Here is a 25,242-nt window from a genome sequence, read left to right as displayed (position 1 = left end):
CCATGAAGGGTCATCACCTTCAAAAAAATGACAGTAAGAGCAATTTTATAAATCCTGTATTCAGCAGAACAGATGGCATACAAATTAATATGCTGAAAGAAAAACCAAAACGTTGGTGGGTCTGAAAGTGCATCGTCTAACTGTTGCTAAGTTTTAGGTTCATCCTCATAGTTCTCCACTGGCCTTTACTGCAAGAGTTATGGTGTATACAAACAGGGAAGTCTTGCTATAGCTGTACATGGCATCGGTGAGACTGCACTTAGAGAACTGCATACAGTATTGGTGTCCTTACTTAAGGAGGGATATACTTGCATTGTAAGCAGTTCAGAGAAGGTTCACTAGGCTGATTCCTGGGATGATGGGGTTGGCTTATGAGGAAACACTGAGCGGGTTGGTGTAGTAATAGGGTCTGGTACATATAGGGTTAATGTGGGACTAAGTACAGTGCTGTCCACAGTGATACAAAGGCACATGACCCAGAGCCAGGGTCAGCATAGAGGTGGATAAAGACCTAGACTGGAGTCAGCTCCATACCTGTACCTTCTACTGTAAATATGTTTGAGTTATTAATAAAGACTTGCTGTTAACATACCCTAGACTGTGAAGCCTACTTCATGGAGCAGTAAATTTCCAGTCGATGAGCGGGAACGGGGCCCGCTCGCCGACGCGTAATTTGACACGGGGGTGACGTCAGGCGTGCATCCCGACATCACCCCGCGTCATTTAGATTTTCAATTTGGCGGGCACACAGCCGAAGGCCATTAAAAAGGTATTTAAAATGATTAATAGACCTGCCCCTCCAACCTTAAGGTTGGCGGGCAGGCGAAGAGCCCAGGCGGCCTTCCAAAAAAGCATGAAACCTCATCCAAAGGCAGGATGAGGTTTCATGAGGGATTTAAAATGTTCAGAAAATTTTAAAATAAAAGTGATGGACATATCCCAGCTCACGTGACAGTGTTACATATGGGGACATGTCAGGAAAATTTTTTCTTACCTTCATTAAATTTTTTAAAAGTTCAACCGATCACCCCGAGGCAGCACTTTGCCGCAGGGAGATATGTGCGCTCTTCCGCGCGCATGTGCGAAAGAGCGCACAGACCTGCTCAGGGAATCCCCACCCCGCCTGCACATGGAGTGCACAGCGCTTCCTGGCGGACATCACACTGGGCGGGCCTTAATTGGCCCGCCCACGTAAATTGGAGGCACGCCCCCGCCTGGGAGCACCGATTGGGAACCCGCCCGCTCCCGCACAACCCCGCCCCGACAGGGGGAAAACGCTGCCCATGGTGTCCAAAGCAGGATTCTTCAGCTGGGCCTATACTCATTGGAATTTAGAAGAATGAGGGGTAATTTTATTGAAACATACAAGATTCTGAAGGAGCTTAATAAGGTAGATGCTGAGAGGATGTGTCCTCTCTTGGGGGAAATCTAGAACCAGGGGAAACAGTTTAAAAATAAGGGGTCTACCATTTAAGACGGAGATGAGAAGGAATTTCTTCCCTCAGAGGGTTGTTAATCTTTGGAATTCTCTACTCCAGAGGGCATTGGAGGTTGGGTCATTGAATATATTCAAGACTGAGTTGGACAGGTTTTTGACTTACAAGGGAATCAAGAGTTATTGGGGGCTGGCAGGAAAGTTGATTTACGGCCACAATCAGCCATGATTTTATTGAATGGTGGTGCAGGCTTGAAGGGCTGAATGACCAATTCCTTATGATCTTATGGTGCATTCCAAATCTCAACAAGGTAATATCATGAGGTGCCAGATGGGGAAGGGAGTGAAAATCCAAGCGATGTCAATTTGCTCCATGTGCCAACAGGTTGGTGACAAGAAACATACAAACAGGCTCCCTTCCAACACTGAAAAACAGCACGTTGTACAACGAAGGCTAAGGAGTGGTGAGAAAATTACAATTAAAATTAGCAAAGGGGCATGTGGAGGAACTTAAAAGGTGAACAAACCTAGAACCATGTTACATTAAACCAAATTCTGTCAAGATATGGGTCCCTGTTGAGAATAAATGAGGTCAGATTCCAACAAAATGTTTTTATTCTTTTACCACCAAATTTCTTCTCTTCTTGCTTAAAAGGTGCTGATTCAATGTGAGCTCTCTAGTATCTTGTCCAATTTGATATTGTTGAGATTTGAGTCCACAGTGAGTTTGGGCAAACCATTTGACTGTTGAGGGCATAACACTGATCTAAACCTTGTCCTCATCCAACATCCCCACATTTCACTTCTCGGGAGAAACCTGGAGAGAGAACTGTTGATGATTTTTTTTTCCCTCTCACTAATCCAAAGCATTGAGATCACTTGTGGAATCCACCACTGCAACCCTGAGATTAAGGCAGGATTTTGAACCCTGCAGTCAGACTGACTTGGGGATTAGAAGCTCGCATTATGTGAGAAACAGTTACTCTTCGTGATTGTACTCAGGGTGTCGAATTAATGGCCAGAGGGCGGGCTCACCCTTCAATTATGGATGGGCTCTCAAAACTGGAGGGCCAATCAGAGGCCTTGCAGCTTGAAGGGGGCAGCAGGCTGCTTTAGAGGGCATCAGGCAGGCAGGGCCTCTAAGCCTGCCCGGAGTGCTGGTCCCTCTGAGCTTCAGCCAAGAGACTCTCCAGGCATCTAAACTAACCCCTGCTGTCTGCAGGAACTTGGAGTACAACATGAAAATTCCAGCTGGCCTCCTTGATTTGCTGCTAATAGGTTCTCAATGACTTGGATTGGCTATCCGCTGCAGCCCCCACACCACCCCCCTGGCCTGCCATCCAGCACTGAAATTCAAGCCCCAACTAGGTCAGCACTGGTGAGGGATAAGCTTGGACCCTTCCTGTGCTTTATGGCTACATCCTGCACCATGCAGGTAAGGTATTATTACCAACATTGCAACACTCCAACATCAGCAGGTTGGGGGAGAAGGTGGCATAATGGTAAGGGCAGGACTAGAAATCCAGAGGCCTAGGATAATGCTCTGGAGTCATGGGTTCAAATCCCACTATAGCAGTTGGTGGAATTTAAACTCAAATGGCCAGAATTTTTCCATCGGCGATTTGGGGGTGGGGCCTGCTCGCCGACATGGAAGGAACCCCTGACGTCATCCTGCCCCATTTAAATATTCAGGAAGGCGGGCAGACAGCGAAATTAGCTGTCCGCCCGCCGACCTGTCAATGGCCAATTGAGGCCATTGACAGGATAATTAACCCAATTAAAAAGGCCCTGCCCGTCCACCCTTAAGACTGGCGGGCAGGCCAGGAGCCCCAGCGGGCTTCTGAAAAAACATGAAACCTCATCCACTGGCGGGATGAGGTTTCATGTCTGTTTTAAAAAACTTTAATAAACTTTATGTGATATTTATTAACATGTCCCATCTCATGTGACATTGTCACATGAGGGGGACATATTAATAATTTTTTTATTTTGCTATTTTTTTAGGTTTATTAAACTATCAGCACTCTCCCTGAGACAGCACCTAGTCTCAGGGAGCAGTGTGCTCTTTCGCGCGCATATGCCGCACTTTGACAGATGGGGAATCCCCCACCCCGCACAGAAAGCACATAGCACTTCCCGTCGGGCAGGCCGCTGGACGGGTCTTAATTGGCCCGCCCATTCAAAATGGCGGTGGGGCCCGTTTCGGCGGCGGAGTTCAGCTGCCCGCCCACCGCCGAGCCAGTGGGGCCCGCCCGCCCATCAAGGGCTAAATTCTGCCCAATAAATCTGGAATTTTAAAGCTAGTCTCAGTAACGGTGAACATGACGACTATCACTGATGTTGTCAAAAAGCCATCTGGTTCACCAATGCCCCTTTAGGGAAAGAAATCTGCCATCCCTACCTGACCTGCCCTACAAGTGACTCCAGACCCATAACAATGTGGTTGACTCTTAACTGCCCTCTGAAATAGCCTAGCAAACCACCCAGTTCAAGGCAAATAGGGCTGGGCAATAAATGCAGGCATTGCTAGTGACGTCCACATCCCGTGAAAGAATAAAGAAAAAAAATGATTTATGTTAATACAAATATTAAATATCTCCTGCTGTGTTTCATGATCATACATCAAGGTTTGCCCAATGAAACAGTTTGTGAAACTGAAAACACCATATTTTCCAATTAACCATTCGGTTGGTTTTATATGACAAGGACAATACTGTATTTTTTTTTCTCAGAACCTACCATCGTTGGTTTTCTTGGCTGCTGTGCAAAGACGGTCCAGATGTTGTGAAAGTTCAGGAAGCTTAATTTTTAACAGGTCATGGAAGACTGCAACATCAACAGTCAAATCACTGAGATTGTTAGCAAAATAATTGTCTGGAAGAACTCTGTCGAGTAGATAGACCAGGACCTTGGAAGAAAATGAAATAAAAAAGAGCATATGACATTAGTTAATGCTAAAAATGAAATCTTCCCAATACAGCAAAGGAATACAGCGCTAAAACGTATAATTTTTAAAATTATCTTTCAGAATTTGCACTCTCCAGTCAGGGAGTCAAGTGTACCAGAAGAACATTGGAAATTTGTCCTGTCAACAATGTAAAGCTGGTAAGTTACCTCTATCTTTCTAACGCTTCACTCAAACGGAATCGCCCATGTGTGTGAGAAGTGTGTTTTTCTGTCCACTTCTCTCCTGAAAACACCAACTTTCATTGGGACACTAGAGGCTTTAGTCACTCTCCAGTGCTTTGCCCAAGTGGCCATTCTTCATTCTGTGAGTCTAGGCAATGTGTGTCACCAGACTATCCAACTGTGGACAGCTTCACAGCTGAGCCCTCTCCAAAGCTCAAAGCCATGCACTTTCCAGATAGTCATTGGATAATGGTTAGAAGTGGGAACCTTATCAGATATTCTGCGAGAAATGTTGACTTTGGACTATTGTGTATTGATTCATCCATCCTTTATTATCAATGGGAGTAGAACGTTGCAAAGGGACATTGATAGATTTAGTGAATGGGCAAAACTGTGGCAGACGAAGTTTAAATGTGGGATTCAGACCTAAGAAAGGTGGTTCGGAGTAATTTCTAAATGGCCCAAAGCTCAAAACTGCGGATGAGCAGTAAAATTTGTCAGCACAAGTATAGAAATCACTAAAAGCTAAGGGACAGATACGAAAATACTTAAAAGGCCAAGAGGGCTGGAATACAAAGGAGTGGAAGTGATGTTACAGCTCTGGTGAGACCCCATCTGGAATACAGTGTTCAATTCTGGGCACTGTACCTCAAGAAGGACATGCCATAAATCCCGGTGTACAAGTCAAACATGTTTATAAGACGACCCAATCTTTCGGTGTCAAAATTCATACTTAGGCCGAGACTTAAGAGGATAAGCCTACCCCACTTTTCTGCTAAGTAATGCTATACTCACATTAGGAGTCAACCTCAATTTTTCACCTCAGTAATGCGTGTTTTACTCACCTTATAAGTCAAAAAATGGGATCAAGCAGGCGATATGGGCCGTGTTGCCAAGAAGATGCATGGGAGTTAAAGATGCCCACACAGAGCAGACCGCACATGGCGAACACACACAAATGGTTCCTCCAACAAAATGAAAGAAGAATTATGCTGGTTTCAAGCTAAAAATTGTAACATTTGCTACCTCGTCAAATAACTGTGCTGCAGCGAGGGAGTTCGGTGTTAGTGAAAAACTGGTGCAAGAATGGAAGGAGGAGGAATCCACCCTGAATAAGACCAAATGCACCATGAGAACAAGGACCAGTCACTGGCCGGATCTTGAGAAGCATGCATCGGAACGGGTCCTCAAAAATCATCAGAACGGTTACATCGCCACCAGAAATGCAATGTGTATTTAAGCACTTAGGCTGGGCCAAATCAAACGCAGAGTCCAGCAAAGATTTCAGAGCATTAGCCAGTTGGTGTAGCCGTTCTAGGCAATGAAAATGTCTAGATTTGCAGCAGAAGATCAGGATTTTTAAGGCTACCAAAAGACCTTGATGGAAAAAAATTACCAGTTTCCAGTGATTCGTCATCAGACAGCAGTAAAATCGAGTCCCCTTAATGTCACATCAGCAACATGGAAGAAATGCCCATGAAGGCCCAGCAACCAAGCTGTGGAGTGGTACAGTTCAAAAACAGTGAAAACAACTGGACGTGAGAAGACAGGGTACATGGTGGTACTAGCCTGCATGGCCGATGGAACCAAATTAAAGCCTATGCCAATTTTCAAACATAAAACCATGCCAAAAATGAAGTTCCCTGCAGGTGTTTTTGTGCATGTCCTTGACAATGGTTGTACGGAGGAGGATGGAGGGAAGTTGTGGGTTAGTAATGCATGGAACAGGCATATGGGTGGCTTAAGCAAAGAATGCAGCTTATTTAGTCTGGGGCCTGTTCAGATCCCATAAAATTTATGAGATCAACAGGCGCCTGCAAAGAAATAACACCCAAATGGCAGTTATACCAAAGGGCCTAACATCCATAGTTCAACCTTTGGGTGTGTGCCTCAACAAGCCATTCAAGGATCACGTTCATGGTGAATGAAATGGGTGGATGTTAACAAAGAAGAAAAACCTCCACAAAGAGAGTGAAAATGTGTGTGCTGCCCCACTTGAAATTTTGTGTGGCTTCATCATCAAATCGTGGAATGCTACTAATGCACAAACTGTGATCAGATTGTTCAAAAAAAATATGGATTATCCAATTCAATGGATGGAGAGGAAGATGATTTGTTGTGGAGTGATGATTCTGAAACCGAAAGCACCAAATCTGATCGAAGTGGGACTGTTACAATGATGCCGTAGGCAAAGCAACTCAATGGGCAGAATTTTGCCCTTGATGAGTGGGCGGGCCCGACCAACTCGGTGGCGGGCAGACAGCCGATTGCCGCTGCCGAAACGGGCCCCACCACCATTTTACGTGGGCGGGCCAATTAAGGCCTGCCCGGCGGGAAGTGCTATGCGCTCCCTGTGCGGGCGGGGGTGGGGGATTCCCCAACTGTCAGAGAGCACCCTTTCACGCATGCACGCGAAAGAGCGCACATCTCCCTGAGGCAAAGTGCTGCCTCAGGGAGATCGCTGAAACTCTGTGAAACTCTGAAAATAGAAAAATAAAAAAATCATTAACATGTCCCCCTCATGTGAAAATGTCACACGAGATGGGACATGTTAATGAAATACACAAAAACTTTCTTACACATTTTTAATTCCAATATCAAACCTCATCCCGCCACTGGATGAGGTTTGTAAAAAAATCACTTACCCGCCTGCCCGTTGGGCCCGAAGTTCGCACGGGCCCCTCAAAATCCTGGTCGATTGGAGAGTTAATGGCCTTAACAAGGCCTTTAATTAATGCCGGGCGTGCGTCCCGCTGCATAGTGCGCCCGCCGACTGAAATATTGCGATGCCACGTGATGTCAGGACTCTCGCGCAACATTTTAAGCGCTGGCGTGTGGACTCCGCCACCCGCACACCAGCCAGAAGATTCAGCCCAATGAATTTGATGAACTTTTTGCATCAGATGCCGAAGACAATCAGCTTCATGGTTTTTAAAACATTTTGATTGTGGTTAAAGGTATCCCTGCTGAATGAATTCATTCAATAAAACATGTCACATTGATTTAAGTTGAGTTACCAATGCGTTTTTCTTCACATTTCAAAATGGCAACTACCTACACCAACACTGGCGGTTCACATTTTATACTTGGCATATAAGTTGATCTTCATTTTTGGAGGGATTTTTCAAGGCTTCAAAGGCCGACATATACACCATAATCTATAGTACTAGTCTTGTAGTGCGACTAAAAGCGTCAAATTATTATAATAGGTTGCATAGACCAGGCTATTTCCTTTAGTATAAAGGATTAAAGGGTGATGTAATTGAGGCATTTAAGGTGATTGAAAGATTTGTTAAGGCAGATAAGAGAAACTATTTTCTCTGTTGGATATGTAAGGTGCCATAACCTTCAAATTGCAGCTTCGACATTCAAGGGTGATGTCAGGAAGTGCTTTTTCATACAAAGGAACTCTCCCTTCCAAGATGCTGTTGAGGCTAGACCAATTAAAAAATTCAAAATTCAAAACTAAGATTGTTAGAATTTTGTCAGGCAAGTACTCAAGGTGTAGGGGATAGCCTATTAGCATGGATAGAAGATTGGTTAGCTAACAGAAAACAGAGTAGGCATAAATGGGTCATTTTCAGGTTGGCAAGATGTAACGACGGAAGTGCCACAGGGATAGTGCTGGGGCCTCAACTATTTACAATCTACATCAACGATTTGGATGAAGAGACCGAATGTATAGTTGCTAAATTTGCTGATGATACAAAGGGAGTAGCTGGGAAAGTAAATTATCAAGAGGAAGTAAAGAGTCTACAAAGGGATATAGATAGGTTAAGTGAGTGGGCAAAAATTTGGTAGATGGAGTATAATGTGGGAAAATGTGAACTTGTTCACTTTAGAAGGAAGTATAGAAAAGTAACATATTATCTAAATGGAGAGAGATTGCAGAACTCTTGAGGTACAGAGGGATCTGGGTTTCTTGCTACATGAATCACAAACAGTTAGGTGCAGGTACAGCAAGTTATTAGGAAGGCAAATGGGATGTTGTCATTTATTGCAAGAGGAATGGAATATAAGTAGGGATGTTTTGCTACAGTTCTGGTGAGACCACATCTGGAGCACTGTGTACAGTTTTGGTCTCCTTATTTAAAGAAAGGGCATAATTGCATTTGAAGTAGTTCAGAGGAGGTTCACTTGACTCATTCCTGGGATGAAGGAGTTATCGTATGAGGAAAGGTTGGACAGGTTGGGCCTGTATCCATTGGAGTTTAGAAGAATGAGAGGTGATCTTATTGGGGGGAGTCTGGGAGTGGGAGTGGGTTGGCTTCCAGGGCACGCCGCCATTTTACATGGGCGGGCCAATTAAGCGCTATGCGGGCGGGGCGGGATTCTCTCAACTGGGAGTACGCTCTTTTGCACATGCACGCGGAAAAGTGCACAGATCTCCCTGAGGCAAAGTGCTGCCTCAGGGAGTTCGGCTCACATTTTAAACTTTAAATAAATCGGAGAAAAAAAATTTCCCTGCCATGTCCCCTCATGTGACACTTTCACGAGTTGGGACACGTCCATAACTTTTATTTTAAAATATTGCGAGATTTTTAAATCCTCATGAAAGCTCATCCCGCCTGTGGATGAGGTTTCATGCTTTTTCAGAAGCCCGCTAGGGCTCCCGGCCTGCCCGCCAACCTTAAGGTTGGGCAGGTAGGTCCATTAATGACTTCAACTGCTTTGTTAATGGCCTTAATAGGCCGTTGACAGGTTGGCGGGTGCACAGCCGACTCGGGTGCGCGCCCACCGAACTGAAAGTCTGAATGACACGCTGTGACGTCGGGACGCACACCTGATGTCACCCCGCGTCATTTTACGTGTCAGTGAGCAGGCCCCGCCAACTGGAAGATTCAGCCCATATAAAGATCCTGAGGGGGCTTGACAGAGTGGATGCTGAAACGATGTTTAACCTTGCGGGAGAGGCCAGAACTAGGGAACACAGTTTAAAAATTAAGGGTCTCCCATTTAAGACGGAGATCCCGTCTCTCCCAATTTTCATTTCTGTTGAAGTTAATGGGAATGAAAATTGGAATGATTTGATGTCATCCATTTCAAACTATCGCCTCCTTTACCTCACTGGAGGTCATCTGCAGCAATGCCAACCTCTATAAAGAATCCTGTTGGGCTCAGCTAACATTCCATACATTGGGAATTAAACCGGGATCTTTCAGTCCGTACAGTTTAGTACTCACTGAGCACTGCCTTTTTCATTAGTGCCATGTTTTAGGACGTGCGGGGGAAAAAAAATGAAACTGCTGTTGCAGTGTGTCTTGCATTGCTGAGCCGAGCAATCATAGATCATGTAGCACTCAGTAAATATTTCATGCCTAATGCTATGGTCTCTCTTTCTGTGTCTTTGTTGACTAAACTGCTGGAGGACACAGGAGGCAGTGGTTAATGTGAGAACGAGAGAGGAGTGGACCACATGGCCCCTCGAGCCTGCTCCGCCATTCAATAAAGTTAATGCCTAAACTTCTACCAGAAATCTTCTGCCCTGCCGTATCCCCATATCCCTGGATTCCCAAAAATCTATTGATTTCAGTCTTGGATATCATCATCGACTGAGCAACCACAGCCCATTGGTGTAGAGAATTCTAGAGATTCGTAATACTCCAAATGAGGAAAATACTGATCAGCTTTTTGTTTTCACTGAGGAAGAAATTTCTATTGATAAACAGGAAGTTGGATTGGATCACTTAAAAAAAAAGAATAAGACTGACATATCTGAAGAAAATAAATGGCGGAAGGGGAATAGAAAAACAGAACACCGTCCAAAAAAAAAAACCCATCTGCTCTCTAATAAGGGAGCTGCAAGACCATAGCGTGAAATTCTTCCTCTGCTCTACAAAGAAATTAAATACAAATAAATCCTGAAAAACACTCAACTGCTTTATGAGGAAATATCCTGCTCGAATCATGACTTGCCTACACTGCAGATAAAAATAGGCAATTTGCAAATCACTAAACTGTAGCCACACAGTACGTCAGCTGACGCAAAAACGCTTAAAGATATATATATTTCACATGAAGTAATTAGACTGATAAAATCCACTTCACCACTGGAATTTTAACCAGAAACAGGTGGAAGCCTCATTCACTGATGCAAATTAGGATTAAGTTTAGGTAGCCAGGACTCCAACACCATTTTCGTCTCTGTCCATTTTGCTACCAACAATTCAATCAACCTGCTTGCAAACTATGTGTGGTACACATCAGGAGTTCCAGTCTATTTTTTAAAGGGGTCTTCAGTTGCATGAAGGGGCCTGGACAGAATAGATACAGTGAAACCGTTCCCACTGGTGCAAGGGTCAAGAATCAGAAGACCGGGATTTAAAAGGTGATTGGCAAAATAACCAAAGGTGACATGAGGAGAATTTTTTTTTGGTTTTAAAAACGCAGCGAGTTGTTAGGATCAGCAATGCGAGTGTGACCGAGGCAACTGTGGCTTTCGAAAGGGAATGGGATAATTAACTGAAAAGAAACAATTTGCAGGGCTACGGGGAAAAAGCAGGTGAGTGGGACTAGCTGAGTTGCTTACAGAGAGCTGGCATGGCACAATGGGCTGAATAATCTCTTTTTGAGCTCTGACCATTCTAGACTTCTTTGATTCTCTAAGCTAAAACATTGCAAAGGTTTGGGAAATATTTTGCTTCTATTGGTGATTTATTTGTTCATTCAATTATTTCAAAGTGGCCGTACAAAGTGGCTTTCTGGCCACGCCCCGCTTTCTTTGTGGAGAGAACCTTCTGGAAATTCAACTCCAGTAAAGACACCAGGAGGAAGGGGAGGTGGAGCAATAGGAGGAAGAAGAAAACAAAGTTCAGCCACAGGAGATCAGACAGAAGGAGACACACCTACATAAATCCGTAACTTCCTAACAGAGTATATAGACCCTCGGCATCTTGGCTGCAATTCATGGAGCAGCAGTGTGAAGGATGTGATTCGCTAGGGTGACTTATCGAGCTATGTTGACTCCTGCAACAAGACATGCAACCCACATACCACAGGCAGCACTGAATTCTCTGTTCCTCCCAAAGTCATTGCAGCACCCCAATCTTGCCTTTAGCTTCTTTGAAGCTCTCAGAGGAGACGTTCGTCAGTCTCCAGTTCATGCCTACAGGCTGGAAAATGCTTTTGCAACAGTGAATGCTTTCCATGGATGAAAGGAAGCAGCAGGGTGAGAGTTAATGGCTCACACAGGTTGCAGGCTTTCCATCAGGCTTCCTCACTGGCTCCTTCAGACAACACCAAAGCTTTCAGGAATCGCATGGGCTTCCATTCCATTCATATGGAACTACTGTGTGATCATAAGAACTGCATCAGGTCTGTGCCTGCTTCCCTGCCAGCTGCCATACTGCTTTCACATCGTGGTAGTCATGCACCCCTCAACATTTTGCCTTTGTACAGCAAGTGAGAGGTTAGCTGTGGGGACACAGGGTTTTTTCCAGCACGCTTGGCTCATGGCTCAAAGCAATGGCTCAACTGTGTTACAATCAGATCCACAGTCCAACTAGTGCCCTCATCGAGCAGACCACTGGTGTCCACAAGCGACAATTCTGCCCTTGGACAGATTTGCTGGCTTCCTGTAATACAGCCATCTAGACCGTTCCATAGGACACTCCTACATATATACGATACTGATACCAACACAGGCAATACATGGAGACACCTTTAGGAAGGATATTCTCAAATGAAATGCAGAAGAAAATTCCACCTCAGCCTCATCACCATCTTTCTGTTGTGTATTGCACTGAGAAAAGATTAACATGTGGATTCACAGCTGGCAGCCATTATTGAACTAACTTTATTTTCACCTCCCCAACAGAGGGGGCAATATAATAAAATTCTCAGATCTTGCAAAAAACGACAAACATCTCATTGGTACATTTGTGTATGTATGCACATAAATCAAACTGGACTAAACCAGTTTAGCTGGCTACGTGAACTCCATGTACAAGCACCAATTTCTTTTTGTCCTGAAAGGAAATCACAGTCTGGCCACAAGGATTGAATTATGGATTCTCTAGCCAAACAAATTTGGTTGGAGAAGCTTCTAGCACTGAGGTTTTTTTTTTGCTGAGAAGTAGGCTTACAAATTTGATCTTAGAAAAAAGTCTGACTGTGGGTGCAATGACCTTCAAAGATGACCACATCAACAAGTATGATTGGGTAACTGGGAGAGTATAGCCACAGCCGAGAGTCCTTTAATCTATATGTGGAGTGGCAAGAGAGGTTTTTCACTGCTAATAATACCTTTGATGATCCTGATAACCCAGCTGTTAATCAGGCAGTGCAGGAAAGGAAAAGGGCAATCCTTTTGACGGAAGCAGGCCTAGAAGTGTTTGAAACCGCAAGAACTTGCTCACCCCTGTTAAGCCAAAAGATACACTGCTGTCAGACATTTCGTGTAAGCTTGAGCAGCACACCAATCCCAAGCCATCGGAGATTGCTAAAAGCTATCAGGTTGGAGCAAGGAGTCAGTCACCCGTGAGAACATTGGAGACTTAATCGTGGCTTTGAAAAAGCTGCCCATTCATTGTAATTTTGGACAATTTTCAAAAGGGAGCATTACAGGATAGATGTGTGTGTGGTTTAGAAAGTGAACACATGCGCAGCAAGTTGTTGACGTTGCTTTCGACATAGCTTACCAAACAGCATTGCCCTTGGGCATGGTGGAATATGACTCAGGAGAAGTCAGAGTTCACAACACCAGTTGTCTATCAAATTAAATAAGCTGTAGCTGAGTAAGCAGAAGGCCCTAACAACAGCAGTTAGTAGTAGCAATGGTATGACAAAGTCCTGTTACCACTACTTAGGCCAACATTGGGCACAGAACTGTCCATTTGTGAAGGCAGAGTGCTACAGCTGCAAGAAGAAGGGTCATCTTGCCAAGACATGTTAAAAGAAGGTGAACAGTGAAAATACTGGCTGGGGGAAATGGCAGTCACTGCATAAGGAGCTGCAACAGTTGATTGACCAGGGCGTTACCATTCGAGTCAACTTGCCAACCAACCAGCGCCCCTTTTCTCCTGTAGTATCAATTGATTTGAAATTTAGCATTCTTGCATTGGTCCTGATGAGTCCAAGCCGAAAAGCTTCAGCAGAGCGTCTCCCTTTTCAGAAATATTAATGTTCTGAGATTTTTTTAAAATCACACGAATCAATTGCCGAATTAAATTCTCTTAATTTTACGTGTCTTAAAGTTTGTTTTAAAGATCGCTTTAAAAAAATTATAGTCAAAAAATGTGATAATTCAGAGTTAGGTCTATTTTAGTGTTGATTTTTTTTCTATTGATATATATATATATAAATTGAATACATGTATTTTATACAGGTATATGAAAATTATGCATTCTTCCAGAGTCATGAGGCAATTTGCCGAGTATTTGATTTAGAAATGGCGAATTTTCATCTTGTGGCTCCCAATAGTTTTTATTTTGGGCAATTTTTTTTTTCTTTTTTTTTAAGGCTGTTCAGGTAAAGATACTTGCTGATTGCTGGCCTGGAAGATCTAGAGCAACAAAAGCATGGGAACACCACCATTTTAAAATTCCCCTCTAAGGCGCACACCATTTTGACTTGAAACCATGGCAGGATTTTCCAGCCCCACCTGCCAAATGTCAATGGACTTCTGGCTGGTCCACCACATTCCTCACAGTGGGCCCCACCACAGCAGGGCTGGAAAATCCCATTAAATATCACCATTCCTTTATCGTCGCTGGGTCAAAATCCGAAAACTCCCATCCTAACAGCACTGCGGGTGTAGTTACACCACGTGGACTACAGTGGCTCAAGAAGGTGGCTCACCACCACCTTCAAAGGCAATTAAAGATGGGCAATAAATGCTGGCCTTGCCACTGACGCCCACATCCCATGAATGAATTACAAAATAAATACCAGCCCTTTCTCTTTTCCAGTCCCCTGCACCATTTGCAACAGAGGAAGATTGCAAAAGATTATATACTTCGACTATCCCTTCTTGAGTACACACTGTAACTTACTATTTGCAGGTGGATAACAACAGGCTGAAATTTTATATGCTTCTCTGCATTATTTGCCTCCCTGCATTGTCCCTGCACTATCATTCTGCAGAACAGAACGTTGATGTATTTAGATACCACATGATCATATTGGGCCACTTTAAAGTCAGTTGGCTTCAGTCACTAACCGGAGCACAATGGGCACATGCAACACACGGAAGGATAAACAGAAGCATCAGGCGCAGATACATTGTGTTTCCCTGATGCACGGAGGCGATTCATGTCCCCACTATAATGCAAAACTGTAAGCTGTTCCCGTGGGACCAGTGCGGCAGACAGTCTCATTACGTAGCCAGGAACACAGTAATAATACAAAATACCCTCCAGCGCATTATGTGTACCATGGATGATTTATGAATATTGCCACCTTGCAGAAAACGGACACTGTCTCACTGATTTGTTTTGAATCAAAGCTCTCTGCCCTCTTTCAAACATTAAATGACTTAAATAGAGTGGTTTTGATTTAGTAATAGTACCAGTGTAGCAAGATGGCTGTATTTTACAGATACAGACATAAGAATCAGTGCCGACTGAACAAGCTTATATCTGACAGTTGTCTTCGGGGTTAAAAACAGAAAGATTGTAAATGCACAACCTGGTTAATCAGCATTTCAAAGAGAAAGATGGGTTACTTTTTTTGGGTGAGGTCCTCTGTCTGAACTGGCCAATTGTGAAGAAAAAGATCACACTTAAAACATTAAGCCATCCTCTCTAAGAAGCTGATGGACGTGCTGTGCATTTTCAGCATTTCCGGTTTTCATTTCAAACTTCCAATGTTCAGGATTTTCTTAAAGCTTCCTCAGAATCCAGCTTAAATTGAAAATCCACTGTACCTGGGAATTAAATGCCAAAGGAGATTTCTTTACTTGAGGAACAAATTTATTTCAGATAAAGGATTTAGATAAAATTAAAACCTCTTCAACCTGTAGTAACAGAAGCAATCAAATCGCTATGATGTACAATTTTTTGCAAGATGTAGCATCATTATACAGGGATTCAGAGATGGAAGTGTTCAAAGTCTATGGCACAATACAAAGCCGGTAAATTCCCCCATAAAAGCCAAAGCTCCACTTGTGTATATAAAGAACTATGGTCAACAAACAAGGTAAGGGACAAGTATCAATTTAAGAGAATAGGTTTACACAACGGCAAGGAAAATTTGCAAATCCAGTGGACTGGGGAGGGCTGTCACAATCCACAAAGGAATATAAAGAAAACAACAAGAGGTACAAAAGGAAAATAATTTTTTTTAAAAAGTGAAGAATATCAAAGCTCGCAGTATCAGTTTTTATAAATATATCGAGAGTGAGTAGTAACGGGAAATGTTGGGTCCATTAGATACAGGTGTTGGCAAGGCTAAAATGAGAAATAAATAAATGACAGACCTATTAAAATTAGCCAAGGAGAGGAAGTTATTGGATTTAAAGTTAAAAAAAAAGGCAAGGAAGGAAATATTGGCTTTAAGACAGACATCTATCTTCAGGACCAGATGGTTTCCATCCATACAAGATGGTGAAGAAATTGTAGGTCCATTAGTCATAATTTTCCAAAGCTCTCTTCAGAAATCATGCCGTTGGATTAAAAAGCTGCAAATGTTTTAAGAACAGAGGGAGGAAGAAACCAGGTAACTACAGACCTGTTACTTTATCAGTAGTTAGGAAGTTACTGGAGTCTGTGATCAGGGGCAGAGTGACTGAGCAATTGGGCAAATATGAGTTCCGCAGAGAGAGTCAGCATGGATCTGTGAAAAGTAAACCAAGTTTGGCTAATCTAGTTGAATTCTTTTGATGTGATCACTAGCACAGTTGATGGAGCAGTGTCACGGCTGTTGTCTAAAGACTTCCGTAAGACATATGAGGTTCCACACGAGAGATCAAGAAAAAAGGAAAATCCACAGATTGGTGAATGTGACATTCAGCAAGGATCTGGACTAGAATCTCACATTTTCTTCATATATATCAATTACTTGAATAAAGGAATAGAGTTGTATATCCAACTTTGTAGATGGCACAAAGTTAGAAGGCACAGTAAGTTGTGCACAGGAAGTTGCAATGGGGCACGAGATTAAATGAGCGAGCAAAACAATGGTTGAGAGAATTGTTGGAGCTACAGTTGCCAAAAGAAGTGCAGCTCCACCAACATTCAAGAAGCTCAAATGCTCAACACCATCCAGGACAATGCAGCTTGCTCAATCGCCATTATATCCACCACCTTAAACATTGACTCCCACCACCACAGGTGCAAAGTGGCAGCATGTGCACCATCTACAAGGTGCACTGCAGTGACTCGCCAAGGCTCCTTCGGCAGCATCTTCCAAATTTGAGGACTCTAGCAGCTAGAAGGGCAAGGGCAACAGATGCATAGAAACACTACCACCTGCAAGTTCCTCTCAAAATTGCACACTATCCTGAATTGGAACCATATCACCAAGTCCTCACTGTTGCTGGGTCAAAATCATAGAACTCCCTAACAGCACTGTGGGTGTACGTACACTAATGGACTGCAGTGGTTCAAGGCAGCAGCTCACCACCACCTTCTCAAGAGTGATTACGGATGGGCAATAAATGTTGGCCTAGCCAACGCTGCTCATATCCCATTAATTAAAAAAGATGGAGCTCAATGTGGGGCAGTAGGAAATTGTTCATTTTGAAACCAGGAACAACAAATTGGAATATTTTCTAAATGATGAGAGAATAGATGGAGGAGTAAAATGATTAGAGTGTTCACATATACAAATCATTAGAAGCTAGTGCACAGGTAAATAAAGCAATCTGAATCAGAATGATACAGCACAGAAGGAGGCCATTCATCCATCAGGCCTGTGCTATATCTTTGAAAGAACCATGCAATTAGTCCGACCCTGTTCTTTTCCTGTACCCCTGCTGTTTTCTCCCTTTCAAGAATCTGTATTTATCCCCTTTCCTTTTGAAATTTAGTACTGAATCTGCTTTCAGGCAGTGCATTCCAGTTCATAACAACTCACTGCATAAAACAAAGTTCTCCTGAACTCCCCTCTGGTATATTTTCCAGCTATCTTAAATCTGTGTCCTCTGGTTATCGATGCTCTTCCTTCTGGAAATAGAGCAAGTAAGGAGAAACTATCAAAAACTTTAACGCTTTTGAACACCTCTAATCAACCCCCTCCAAACATTCTCTGCTCCAAGGAGAACGGCCACCATTTTCCTAGTCTCGCCACCTAATTGACGTCTTTCATACCTTTGCCCATTCTAGTCAACTTCCTCTGTATCCACTCTAAAGCCTTGACAGCCCATCTAAAGTCTGATGCCCAGAATTGGCCATAATACTCCGCTGGGGCCTAACTAATGTTTTTATAAAAGTTTAGCATAACTTCCTTGCTTTTGGACTCTATTAGGTCTCTATTAATAAAGCCAAGGATCCCATATGTGTTTTTAACAGCCTTCTCAACTTGTCCTGCCACCTTTAAAGATTCGTTAAGTACCCGCCCCAGGTCTCCCAGTTCTTACATCCCCATTAAAATTGTACCCTTTAGTTTACATTGCCTCTCCTCATTCTTCCGGCCAAAGTATGTCTGCCCATTCACCAGCTTCTCTATGTCCTCTTGAAGTCTGTTCCTGTCCTCCTCACCATTTATTACTTTGAGTTTCGTGTCACCTGCAAATTGAAATCTTGTCCTGTATACCCAATTTCGTGTCATTAATACGTTTTTGTTGTACACTGCCTCCGTCAAACCCCATCCAGCTTTGGGCACTGTACCTCAGGAATGCTATTCTAGTTATGGAGGACGGGGCGGGGGGGGTTCAGCACAGATTCATCAGAACGGTACTGAGCCTGAAAGGGTTACCATTCCCTCCGTGACACCCTGGTCCACTCCTCCATCAACCCCTACTCCTCAACCCCCTCCTGTGGCACCTCCCCATGCGAACGCAAGGTATGCAACACCTGCCCCTTCACTTCCTCTCTCCTCACTGTCCAAGGGCCCAAACACTCCTTTCAAGTGAAGCAGCATTTCACTTGCACTTCCCTCAATTTAGTCTACTGCATTTGTTGCTCCCAATGCGGTTTCCTCTACATTGGAGAGACCAAACGCAGACTGGGTGACCGCTTTGCAGAACACCTTCGGTCTGTCCGCAAGCATCACCCAGACCTCCCTGTCACTTGTCATTTTAACACTCCACCCTGCTCTCTTGCCCACATGTCTGTCCTTGGCCTGCTGCATTGTTCCAGTGAAGCTCAATGCAAACTGGAAGAACAGCACCTCATCTTCCGACTAGGCACTTTACAGCCTTCCGGACTGAATATTGAGTTCAACAATTTTAGATCTTAAACTCCCTCCTCCATCCTCACCCCCTTTCCGTTTCTTCCCCCTCCTTTTTGTTTTTTCCAATAATTTATATAGATTTTTCTTTTCCCACCTATTTCCATTATTTTTAATGTATTCCACCGATCATTTATCTATACCTCTTATGCCCTTATAGTCTTATTTCACCCCACCCCCACTAGAGCTATCTGTACCTTGCTTGTCCTGCTATCCATTCTTAATTAGCACATTCTCTTAGATAATATCACCACCTTCAACACCTCTTTGTTCTTTTGTCCGTGACATCTTTTGGTTATCTCCTCCTATCACTGCTTGCTTGTCCCAACAACCACCCCCCACCCTTCTCTCTCTCTCTCTCTCTCTCCCCCCACCCCCCTTAAACCAGCTTATATTTCACCCCTCTCCTATTTTTACTTAGTTCTGTTGAAGGGTCATGAGGACTCGAAACGTCAACTGTGCTCTTCTCCGCCGATGCTGACAGACCTGCTGAGTTTTTCCAGGTATTTTTTATTTTTTGTTAAGTTATGAGAACTGGCTGCATAAATTTGGCTTGTATTCGCTGGCGTTTTAAGACTGCATCTGGTCTGACCGAAGTGTTTAAAATGGTAAAAGGGATTTAACGGAGGACATACAGATAGAGCTATTTTCATTGGTGTGTTTCAAAAATAAAAATTAGAGTAAGGCCATTCTGAAGGAAAATTGGAAAGCACTTATTCACAACAAGCAAGCTGGAACCCTCTTCACAAAAGGCCGGAATGTTGGGTCAATTTAAATTTAAGACTTAAAGCGATATGTTATTGATCATGAAGGAACGTGGATCACAGGCAGGTAAAGGGAATCGAATTACAAATTAGCTGTGATCTTGTGGGAATGGTAGAACAGACTCGAGGGGCTGCCCATGTTCCCAAGAAACTGAGGAGTATCATTTTCATTTCTTAGCAAAAACTGATCCAACAATACTCCAACAGTAACGACTATAGCCAAATGTCGCCTTAATGGTTTATATGACTCTAAGTAAGTGTGTTAGTGAACGAGAAGGGGAACTGCAGTCTGGCTCTGTGCAGAGTCTGTGTTGTGACTGGTTTACAGATAGAGAGAGCTGCAGTGCAGGGAATAAATTCAGTTGGTGAACACGTCATTGGCAATTTCTCACTCTGATGATCAAAGCCCTTAGCCATGCAGCCAAATAGTGATGTGAATAAACATTTTGACCATTGAATCCCTCAAGATACTTCATCTATATCAAGAAAAAACATTACCAGAAATATTATGGGATAGAGAATTCAGGTGTGCTTCATTGCAAGCAATGCAGGGCATGAACTCTATGCCTGAATGGTGAGGCTCAAGATGCCCTCCACCACTCCAAAGTCACCTCAAAGAGCTGGCTGCTAAAGTCAATGAAAATCAGATAATTCAGAGGCAGGAGTTGGGGGTGGGGGAGGGGGTGCACACTCAGGCCAGGAATTGGGATATAGGAGGGCGAGGAGGATTCAACGGCCAGGGAAAGGAACGACAATCAGGGAGTCAGGATCTTGGAGTCCAGGGAGAGGCAATCGGGGTGTTATGGGGAAGGCAGTTGAGTGGAGGTCCCATTTTTTTTTTTAAATGTAGGTTCTGGAAAAACACTCAAACATACGAATTTGGAGCAGGAGTAGGCCACTCAGCCCCTTGAGCCTGCTCCGCCATTCAATAAAATCATGGCTGATCTGATTTTAACCTCAACCCCACGTTTCCACCTACCCCCGATAACCTTTCATCCCCTTGCTTAGCAAAAATCTATCTACCTTTGTCTTAAAAATATCTAAAGACTCTGCTTCTGAGGAGGAGAGTTCAAAAGATTCAAGACCCTCAACATTTCTCTTCATCTGTCTCAAATGGGTGACCCCTTACTTTTAAACAGTGACCCCTAGTTCTGGATTCTCCCATAAGAGGAAACATCCTTTCCACATCCACCCTGTCAAGACCCCTCAGGATCTTAAAGGTTTCAATCAAGGTGCCTCTTAATCTAAACTCCAGCAGATACAAGCCTAAAACAAAAACAGAATTACCTGGAAAAACTCAGCAGGTCTGGCAGCATCGGTGGAGAAAAAAGAGTCGACGTTTCGAGTCCTCATGACCCTTCAACAGAACTGCAAGCCTAGCCTGTCCAACCTTTCCTCATAAGATAACCTGCCCATTCCAGGTATTAGTCTAGTAAGCCTCCTCTGAACTGCTTCCAATGCATTTACATCCTTCCTTAAATAAGGAGATCAATACTAAACGCAGTACTCCAAATATGATCTCACCAGTGCCCTATATAACTGAAGCATAACCTCTATACTTTTGTATTCAATTCCCCTTGCAACAGATGACAACATTCTATTAGCTTTCCTAATTACTTGCTGTACCTGCATACTAACCTTTAGCAGTGCATGTACTAGGACACCCATATCACTGAATCTCACAGCTCTGCAATCTCTCACCAATTAAGGCCCGCCCAGCGTGACGCGTGCCCGGAAGCGCTGAGCACTCCCTGTGCAGGTGGAGAGGGAGTGGTTGCATGTGCGCGAAAAAGCACAGGAATCTCCCTGAGGCACGGAGGTGCCTCAGGGAGATTAGTTTTAAGTTTAAACAGTCTAATAAAGTGTTGTAAAAGTTTTTATGACATGTTCCCTCATGTGAAACTGTCACATGTGCATTCATTTTAAGAAAGATTTTTCTGAAAATTTTAAATCATTCATGAAACCTCATCCCGCCTGTGGATGAGGTTCCATGAAAAATGCAAAGGCCGCCTGGGCTCTTTGCCTGCCCGACAACCTTAAGGTTGGACGGGCAGCTCAGCTGATTGCCTTAATTGCTTTTTAACGGGCCTTAATAGACCTTTGACAGTTTGGCGGGTACGCAGCCGATTTGGCTGCGCACCCGCCGAACTGAAAATCTAAATGACGCGCGGTGACATCGAGACGCATGCCCAACGTCACCCCGCGTCATTTTACCCCTCGGCGAGCGGGCCCCGCCCCCACTGCCGAGCCGAAGATTCAGCCCCAAGTCTTCATTCAGCTAGCTCAGCTGCACTCTGTTTTCTCCCTCCCTCCCATTTCCTGATTTGCAGCTATTTCTGGGATGTTACTGGTATTCACTCTAAAGTGAATACCAATGCAAATTATCTGTTCAATTAATCTGCCATCTCCTTACTTTCCATTATTATTTTCCCAGGCTCACTTCCAGTAGGGCCAATGCTCATATCGTTAACTCTTTTCTTTTTTGATATATAGAAACTCATACTATCTGCTTTTATATTTCTAGCTAGCTATCTCTCGTACTCCAATTTTTCCCTCATTAATCTTTTAGCCATTCTTTGCTGTTTATATTCTGTCCAATCTTCTGACCTGCTACCCATCCTTGCGCAATTGTATGCTTTGTTCTTCAAGTTTGATACTATCTTTAACTTTTTTAGTTAAACACGGAGTGGGGTTCCTCCCATTGGAATTCTTCTTTGTTGGAATGTACTCCTGCTCCCTACGGCTCCATGTTCAGCTAAGTAAATTTCAAAAACTCTTCCGTAGCAGTTGATCCCAAGATCTGGCTTTACTGAGGCAAACCAGCCTGGCAGTGCAGGCCTGAAACAGGCATTAAGCACCAAAAATTGCATTTTCAACGCCTATTTCAGGCATGGACACTGTACAACGTTCTTATCCTTTCCCAAGATGGCACCTGGTGTACTCCCAGATGGAAACGTCTGCTACTTCCTGCCCACCGCATTGGAGCATTAATAGACCTGTTAGCACCTGATAACAACCAACGTTACAGCCATGTATATCTTTGATCTCTCAACCCTAAGTTAAATGGTAATCCTTAAAAACAATTGAAGTTACTGGACTACATAATAGGTCATCCCCTTTACAGTCCCTCTTCCTTATTAGCCCAGCATTTTAAAGATAAATCAGGAATTCACACTAAAACCACACAATTTCCTGTTAATGTTTACATTTCCAGTGACTCACTTGTGGTGCATTGCATTTCTGCAAAAGTTTTTCCATCTACTGGTTGATTTATTCAATGTATCCAGTAGAGCTCTATTGTAGATTATAAGATCGCTGCTGTTCTTGAATTTGAACCAGGTTGTTTCCAATGATATTGTTATTGCCGATGGGGAACCTATATGTGCAGCTACTCTCCTGCCATCATCGTCGATGCAAGTACTAGAAACACAGGTCCGTAGTGATTCATATTATTCTGGGATGCAGAAAGACCATAAAAGCTAATCTGGTGGATTTGCAGGAAATTCTGACAGAGTAGAAAACCGATCCCAGTGAACTACCTTTATCCCACAGCTTCTGCAGCTCATTAACTGCTTGGTAGGATAATCATATATAAAAGAATTGGGGGAGGAGGGGTGGGAAAAAGAGATCAAGGGAGGCATTAAAGAATTTCCTCTATTTGGAATGGCGGAAGGGAAGACAAGAACATAGGGCAGAATCTTCTGTTCGGCAAGTGGAGGCTGGGGCCCGCTCGCCAACCCGTGAGATGACGCGGGGTGATGTCGGGCGTGCATCCCAACGTCACCCTGCGTCATTTAGAATTTCGGCTGCGTGCCCGCCAAACTGTCAGAGGCCTATTAAGGCCATTAAAAAAGTAATTAAAGTGACTAATGGACCTGCCCATCCAACCTTAAGGTTGGCGGGTAGGCTGGGAGCCCAGGCGGGCTCCTGAAAATACATGAAGCCTCATCCACGGGCGGGGTGAGGTTTCACGAGATTATTAAAACTTGTATGAAATCTCTAAATAAAAGAAATTGACATGTCCCACCTCATGTGACAGTGGCATATGAGGGGACATGTCAGTAATTTTTTTTCTCATCTTCAGTTAATGTTTCAAACCTGAGCCGATCTCCCTGAGGCAGCGCTTTGCCTCAGGGAGATCTGTGCGCTCTTTCATGCGCATGCGCAAAAGAGCGCACTCCCGGCTCAGGGAATTCCCACCAGGAATCCATGCTCCCCTTCAGTGGCTGCGTCCAAAGAAACACCTCTTTGACCAAGTTTTGCTCACGTGTCCTTTCTTTTATTCGCTCTTGGGCTGCGAGTGTCGCGGGCTAGGTCAGTGTTTGTTGCCCATCTCTAATTACCCTTGAGAATTTGGTGGTGAGCTGCCTTCTTGAACCACTGCTATCCATGTGATATAGATACACCTACCATGCTGTTAGGGAGAGTTTTGCAGGATTTTGACCCAGCAACAGTGAAATAACATGTTAGTAGTTCCTAGACAGGATGGTGTGTCACATGGGTGGGGGGGGTACTTTCAGATATGATGATCCCATGCGTCTCCTGTCCTTGTCCTTCTAGGTGGTAGAGGTTATGGGTTTGGAACATGCGACCGAAGGAGGCTTGGTGAGTCGCTGCAGTGCATCTTGTAAATGGTACACACTGCTGCCACTGCGCGCAGAGTGAATGTTTAAGGTAGTGACTGTGATGTTGGGTCAAGCGGGCTGCTTTGTTCTGGATGGTGCTGAGCTTCATGAATGTTGTTGGGGCTTCACTCCTCCAGGGAAATGGATAATACAAGTGGATAAAATCTTAATGTCTCCATATCATTTTGTTTGATATTTGCCCCCGTGAAGCGTCTTGGGAAGCTTTGCTACATTAAAGGTGCTGTATAAATGTGAGTTTTTGTTTATCAAGAAGATGTACAGATTTTAAAGACAGTGATAACAGTCCTTACCCCACTGCATGAGGGCCTTTTCCTACCCCTCAGCTGGAGTCGAGCAACCAAACCATAAATGGGGAAAACTGAAAAAGGATGAATTGTGACTTTTTCTAAGATAAGACATTTTAAAAGTGTTGTAACCTACCTTTAATGCATCACCCTCATCCCTTTCCATCACCATCAGAATGACTGCTGCTGGTATTATGAAACCTTGACAGTAGCAGATTCTCTTATTCCAGTGAGCATAGGCTAGTAAGAGTCGTTTTAGTGCATTGTGGAATTGTGCCACATCAGAGCCACTGTAGAAGTTAGAGCTGGACTGACGCAGATCCTTAAAACAAGAGATCCATGGAAAACAAAGTCAGTTTTACAAACCAACAAATTCATCTCCTGTCACACGGGCCATTATTGGATTTAATTTTCTTTGCCTTAAACCAAACAGTGCAACAGCTTTTAGTGGGTCCAATGTTAATTTAGATTCTCCTTTCTATCTCTTCCCAGTCCTGCTCTACACTCCTGCAAGCTTCCAAACGTTTTGACACTGCCCATATACCACAACCTGAACAGATGAAGGTGAACTCTCCACACCCCAAACTTATACATTTTTACAGCCCGAAGGAGTGAGATTTATAGAATCATAGAAGGGTTACAGCACAGAAGGAGGC

General features: G+C 43.8%; 1 protein-coding gene across 2 annotated transcripts in view; it reads right to left on the bottom strand.

Annotated features, from left to right (window-relative positions):
* LOC144683480 (TBC1 domain family member 30-like) overlaps window positions 1-25,242 on the bottom strand; it is a 90,125-nt gene that overhangs the window by 30,640 nt on the left and 34,243 nt on the right. For both annotated transcript variants that reach the window (XM_078546534.1, XM_078546535.1), the window contains 2 exons: window positions 24,723-24,908; window positions 4,175-4,343 (listed from right to left, as the gene is read on the bottom strand). In XM_078546534.1, the coding sequence (XP_078402660.1) occupies window positions 4,175-4,343; window positions 24,723-24,908 (355 nt within the window). The remainder of the gene's footprint in view (window positions 1-4,174; window positions 4,344-24,722; window positions 24,909-25,242) is intronic.

The sequence above is a fragment of the Cetorhinus maximus genome, chromosome 8, assembly GCF_964194155.1.
Source record: "Cetorhinus maximus chromosome 8, sCetMax3.hap1.1, whole genome shotgun sequence".
NCBI classification, from domain to species: Eukaryota; Metazoa; Chordata; class Chondrichthyes; order Lamniformes; family Cetorhinidae; genus Cetorhinus; species Cetorhinus maximus.
Note: the sequence above shows the minus strand (reverse complement) of the source record. Positions and strands in the feature narration are given on the sequence as shown.